The sequence below is a fragment of the Martes martes genome, assembly GCF_963455335.1.
Source record: "Martes martes genome assembly, chromosome: 2".
Lineage (NCBI taxonomy): Eukaryota > Metazoa > Chordata > Mammalia > Carnivora > Mustelidae > Martes > Martes martes.
Window position 1 is genome coordinate 61,320,399 of NC_137889.1, and position 6,601 is coordinate 61,326,999.

Consider the following 6,601-nt stretch of genomic DNA (forward strand, 5'->3'; position numbering starts at 1 on the left):
AAATTTAGTTCTATGCCTTTTTTTTTTTAGATACATAAGTTACATTTGAATACTACAATAAAATGTGCAGTGTAATATTTATCTCCAAAACCTAAATACAAAAAATATCATCGTCAGAAATCTAAACTTACTGATAAACTAGGGAAACAATTCCTAGGTATGTCATTGACTTAAAATTTGAAATTAAACTGATACTACCAAAATTAATGTAATCTTATCTTACAGTGAGATTTCAGAAGCAGAAACTGTCCACCTGCATTCTGCAATTTTAGGGCATAACTACCAGCTTTACTAGATGTCCGAGAGTTAAATGGGCATCCTGATGAGATGGCTGGAAAAGGACTAGTTGCCCTTTTTTTATTACCAGAATAATCTCATATTCCATCATATTTCATTAGAATCAAAATCTTTCTGTCAGTGGGCTGAGATTGGGAAAATTTTATACAGAATTGGGAGATCCAATCTGCTCAAGGAGAGGGACAGAGGCATCGGGGACATTGTTACTAACCTTGCATAAACACTCGCGTGCTCTGGTTTCCAAGGCCAGTGTTGATAATGAAGCCATGTTCTGGTCCTCTGGTCACTTTATACTTCAGAAACCCATGGAAACTGTCTTTATCCTCTGCCCTCAAAGATCTATTGGTAATCAGGAAGCTCATGTGTCCAGTGTGAAGGCGCTTCAAGGCTGACGCACCTCTGTCAATGGCAATCTGGGGGAGTCTGTTGTCTAGAGAGTTTATGTGGATCCTCATTACCTGAGGTTTGTGTGTCTCTAGGACAGTGTCTGGGAAGACATAGAAATCAGCATGAGTGCCATCTGTCACAGTGAAGGAGAAACTGTCTTCAGTTGTCTTGCTCCCATCGTGCCAGTAGCTAATCAGGTTCTCATTTAGGTCCCGCTTGGTGAAGGTGGTCACGGGATGACTGCCATTATACAAAATCCTACCATGGATGGGGAGCTGGGTGACAGTAAAGAGGAGAAGATCATCTGGAGTATCCTTGTCTTCCACTGTCAACTCAAAGGGAGTGATGTATTTGCCTTCCCCTTTCTGCAGTATTAGTTTATGGATGGTCAGGATAGGTTTCTTATCATCCACATCTGTGATGAAGATCCTGAAGGTTCGGAACACGGGGCTGAGTCCATCAGTCACTTGCAACTCAAAGGTGTCCGTCTTTATCTTAACATTTGAAGTGTGGGCATAGAATATTTTGTTGCTAGCCAACTGAAGCTGAGTGAAAGAGGCAATGGGCTTCCCAGGGTGGTCAGAGCTCTCCAAGTGCCCCAGGCTAGGAGCCTGTGTGATTCTGAAGTGAAGCTGTTCATTGGAACTGTTGAGATCACTGGGGCTAAGCAGATTGGTGGTAAAGGTCACTCTGCCACCTTCTGTCAGGGTCAGCCCTTTGCTAACCACCTCAGGGAAGACCCTGTCTAAGCTCCCAATGGTGATGTAGAAGTAGCAGCCTATCAAAGGGTTAATCCCATCAGTCACATCGAACTTGATAATGTCAAGAACTCCATCTTGGCCTGTGTGGGTGTAACAGATGAGGCTTCTGTCAATCTCATCCTGGGTAAAGTTCATTCCTAGGGTGAGGTTATTTCTCACCTCCCCTCTGGGTTTTCTCAGCCGCTGTAGAAGCCCTTGTTGAGGCCCTGAACGGAGGACAAAACTGAGGCTCTTTTTACTGGAGTCCAAATCTGTGGCCTTAAGGACCCAATTTGTGATGACCTCAGTGTGTCCAGTCTCTACTTCCAGCCCAGCATTGGTGGTCAGTCGAGGGGTTTCATCATCCACCAGGATCACCGTAATGGGAATCTTCCTATGGGTAGTATGCTTGCCATCACTCAGCCAGACCTCAAAACTATCCTCTGTGGTCTCAGAGTCATCATGCTCGTACACAATAGTGGAGGCCTCCTGGATTTCCTGTAAGGTGAAGCTGTGGATGGGCTGGCTGCCTGTGGCCAGCTGCTGGATGATTCGGCCATGCTGAGGGAGGGCTGTGAGCTGAAAGTGAAGCTCATTTGGTGGCAAGTCAGCATCTGCTCCATTGAGCAGTGGGGTGTCTATGACCAGGCTCATCCCCTCTAATACCACAAACTCACCGGCAAAAAGTTCAGGCTGCTCGTCATTGGTGGGTAAGATGATTATAGGGAAGAAGACATTTGGGGAAAAGTTGACGCCATCAGAACAATGAAAGGTGAATTGATCTTTCTGTGGCTCTACCCCCTTGTGAATACTCTGTACATAACTGATATGCCTCGCTTGGACATCTCTGATAGAGAAAGCGCTGATGGGGCTACCAGCCCGTGATTCTTTTGAGCCAGGAGCTGGTGCAATGTTTTCCAGGTAGCCAGAGGCTGGCTGACCAGTCACTGTGCATAGGATTTCATCTCGGGGTGTATCCACATCTTCAATATTGAGATGTCGTAAGGTCAAGGGATTCTTACCACCTTCATCAACAATATAGGACTCCCCCACCAAGACTGTGGGTGCCACATTATCCACAGGCAGCACAACCACTTGCACCTGCACTCTCTCCACTATGCTGTCTCCCACCACCCATTGATAAGAATCCTTGGAAAGGGTGAGGCTGAAGGTATCATGTTGTTTCTGGAAGCCAACTTCACCCCCAGTGTGGACATAGACTACTGCCCCACTGATGAGGTCCTCTTGGGTGAATCGTCCTGCAGGTAAACCATTCACTAGAAGAGTACCCAATTTGGGACTATCCTCCATAATGAAAGACAGCATCAAGTCACTGGCACCCTTCTTTTTGCCACATATCATGCCTATGGTGATCCTAGTGGCTCTTCTCTCTAGTACATCTATGGAAACATCTAATAATGGACTACCTGTAATAGGGATCCTGGGACTTTTATAAGCTGCAGCGGGATGCACAGAAATCTGGACGGTGATGGGTATGTGGTGCACCCTGTCACTTACCTCCAGATGGAAGGTGTCATTGGTAGAATGGTCTCTACTGTGCTGGTAAGAGACCTTCCCACTAATAATATCAGCTTGCATGAAAAGTTCCCCTGGAACCATATGTTTGTTTAAGTAGTGCAGGTGTCCATGTTGGGGACCCCAGACTAATATGAAGACAATCTGGTCAACATCAGTGTCAGGGTCTATGACATCCAGTTCATTACTGCTGAGGATAAAATTTCCTCCCTCTAAGACAGTAAAGCCTCTGTTGGTGACTTCTGGAGGCTGGTTGTCCACAGGCTTCAGGAATAATGTGAATGTTCCAGGTACACTGTTGCCTGCAGAATCCTCCACTTGGTAGGTGAACTGTAAAACCCGTGGTATGACACCCAGCTTCTTCTGTGGTGGCTGGTAGGCAACTTTATGAAGATTTACCTGGGCCTGGGTGAAATTCATGATGGGCATATCTGGTGAATCAGTGAGCACAATTTCTCCAGCCTGGACTTGGTGGTTGTCATCTGTGTCAGTTGGGGGTGTCAGTAAGGTGTACCACAGATTCTGGTCATCTGAGTCCTGGTCAATATATTGGAGGAATTTCTTCTGGAAGTGAGTGAGTTGGTACTGGTGCACAGTCATTTCTAGGGTAGTTCCTGGAAATAGTTCTGGACTCTGCAGATCCACTGGTTGGACCTTGATGGTGAAGAAGTGCTGGTTGGATAGGTTGGGTGGGTCATGGTCATCTTGTACATGGAAAGTCAGCTGAGCCATTACAGTTTGAGGGCTATGGGGTCCAAGATGGCGGTAGAAGAGTTTCCCTTCCATGATGTCTTGCTGAAGCCACTCAGTCACCACCTTCTCATAAAGTCCTTCTTTTTCCACATAATACCAATCTTCATCTTCAGGGGACAGAGGTGGTTCAGTCTGCCGCAGGAACATTTCCCCCAGGTGCTGAGTTGAGTAGGAGGAACCAGGGGCCAGATCCCACCCTTTTTCTTCCTTTTTTTCTTCTAGAAGCTGGTCTTCCAGCACAAAGTGGATGGTTGAGTCATCAGAGTCAGGATCAGTAGCACTCAGGACAAAGGGGGAAATCTGGACCACCTGTCCTTCTGTAATCGAGAGCCCGTTGTTAGCCTTGACCTTTGGTGGTTCATCATCCACAGGTATGATGGTAACAGGGAAGAGGAATTCCAGCTGGTGGCACCCATCCTCCATCCGAAAAATGATATTATCACTGTAGGTGTTGCTGCCGTCATGCTGGTACACCACTCGCCCTGCTGCCAGGTCTTCTGGTGTGAAATGCTTACACCCAGCTGGTGCCCCAAGCACCACCAGCTGCCCGTGTCTCAAGCCCCTTACTGCAGTTACTATCACCTCTTCTAGGTTATCATGATCCCCAATCTGAAGGCTGTGGGTGCTGGACAGAGGCTTTAACTGACCTTCAAATAGCAGCAGTCCCTGGTTACATCTAGCCACTGGGGCCAGGGTGTTCATGGGTTTCATTATCACCATGAAGGCAAAGGGGTCCGAGGTGGCACCATCTCCATCCACCACCTCCAGCTCCAGCTGGAAGAGGTGCTCTGAATCCAGTTTCTCTGTTGGGGGCTGGTAGGCAATTTTCAGGTTCCGTAGCTCGCGCTGGGTGAAGAAAGAGACTGGAAGACCCAGGGGGTCATCAGTGCTGACTAGGTACCCCTGGTGTTCTGGCGTGGTTGTGGGGGCATTGAGAATGTTGAAGACCAGGTCATCAGGGTCAGACTCCTTATCATCTGCAGCCAGTGCGTCAGGGGTTAGGGCTGTTAGTAAGAACTGACTGACCTCCATCATCATCAGGGCTGCAAAGCTGGGCCTAGGCGCAGTGTTCTCTACTCCCTCATGGATGCTCACCAGCAGCTGGAAGTGCTCCCGGGACAGCACCTCCTCTGACCCAGCGCCTCCGTCCTCTGGCCCTAGCAGCTCCGCCATTAGGGGCACATAGTCCCGATTGGGCGACAGGGTAGTGGCAGTATGCTGATATCGCACCCCAGCTCTGACAAAAGCCTTACAGTCTACCCTCTGGCCTCTGGGGAGAGGGGCCCCCATGGCGTCCACCAAACGCCCATATTTGGGCAGCGGACCGCCCTGGGGAGGAAGAAGGGTGAGCCAGCACCTGCTGGTGGTAGAGGCTCCGTTCCCCAGGGAGGCGAAGTCCAGCACTCTCCGGTCGATGGCTTGGCTCCAGCCCCGCAGCCTCTCCACCGACAAAGGCCTGTTGCGGGTGACCAGCTCCGGCTGGGAGAAGACCAGGTCCACATCCAGCGTGAAGGGCAGTGCCAGCGTGTAAGTCGGGGCGTCATAGCGCAGCTGCAGCCGCACCCGAGCGCGTCCCGGGCTTCGGGAGCCGAAGTGAGTGTACTGGACCTGGCGGGGCCCGAAGGTGCAGGGGAAGCGGCCGGGGGAGAGCGCACCGTGGCTCAGCGGCAGGGTGTCCAGCACCGTCACCTCGCACTGGTGCCCGGGCTGCACTCGAATCACCAGGTCCCGGAGCGGATCGAGCCAAAGCGAGCGGCCCGCGGGAACCCGGAGTCCGGGGTTAGCGATCAGGACTCTGGGGCTGTCGGGGTTACTGCAGGCCAGTGCACCCCAGGTGGGCAGGTAGAGCTCAGGGTGGGGTTCAGTGCCAGGCGAGGGTGCCTGTCCCTGTAGCACCGGGCAGCTCAGGAGCACGTAGGCGAGCGCCGCGAGAAGCTGCCGGGGCGTCCCAGCGGGGCGCGAAGAAGTCCCAGCCATGGGACCTTGACGCTGGGATACCTGGAGAGTACCCCGTCCAGAGAGGGCCGGCTCAACTGCAGGTGCAGGCTGGGGAGGAGGAGGCTGCTGTCCTGTCGGGAGCCGGGGCGCGGACTCAGCAGGAGCCAGTGGCCATGCTCCAGCTGTGGCAGGTAAAAGCAGCGGGGAGAGAGGGCTCTGCTCACCTTCTGCCCTGCCTGCGTCCCAAGCCTCTCCTCGGCTGGCTCCGGGGACCGCCTAGATATGCCCCAACGCCCGCAGACCTCGCGAGGGTGCCGGAGTTCGCCCCTCCGCTGCTTTGTGCCTTTAACCTCGCTACCTTACTGACCTTCGTGCCCGGAGGGGTAGTCGGCCACTGTGTAGCCCCGGCTGCCTGCTTCAAACCATCTGGTCGGGATATTCTCCCCGGGTGTCTCGAAGAGATTGTTCTTTAGGGCTGGGAGACAGACAGCGACTGTACCCGGGTCAGTTCTGTGCGTGGAAGACGCTGCGCTCCCGCGGTCCATTCATCCAGGCAACGGTGTTTCTGATAGCGGGGAGAGCCACCATTCCTCTTCCTTACCGCTGACAGGCGTGCATTTTCTAGCCAAAATTGAGTCTCACTTCGGACATAAAAGAAGCTGGTGGGAGCTATTTTGCAAATAGGATTTTCTAGCTGCCCGTCTGATGAAGTAGCTTATTCCTAGATCTTGTAATTCGGTGCTTCCAAAATAACCCTGGCATTTTTCTTCACTCAGTTCTGGAGGAAAAAGATTAGCATCCAGGCTGGCGAACTTGAACAGCTTTTAAAATCTGTTTCTAATCAGTGGGTCTCACATACCACACAACCCAGTGTGCAGGTTGGCTTCCTTCCATTTTTTTAAGAATGTGGTTTCCTTATCTGATCAACAGTGACTCCTTCTGAGTTTATT

At 51.2% G+C, this 6,601-nt stretch overlaps 1 protein-coding gene across 1 annotated transcript in view; it reads right to left on the minus strand.

Annotated features, from left to right (window-relative positions):
• FREM3 (FRAS1 related extracellular matrix 3) overlaps positions 1-5,690 on the minus strand; it is a gene marked incomplete at both ends in the record, with an annotated part of 91,409 nt that extends 85,719 nt beyond the window's left edge. Inside the window, one exon of the mRNA XM_080797362.1 lies at positions 509-5,690. Within this exon, the coding sequence (XP_080653488.1) occupies positions 509-5,690 (5,182 nt within the window). The remainder of the gene's footprint in view (positions 1-508) is intronic.
• Between the last annotated feature and the right edge of the window lie 911 nt (positions 5,691-6,601).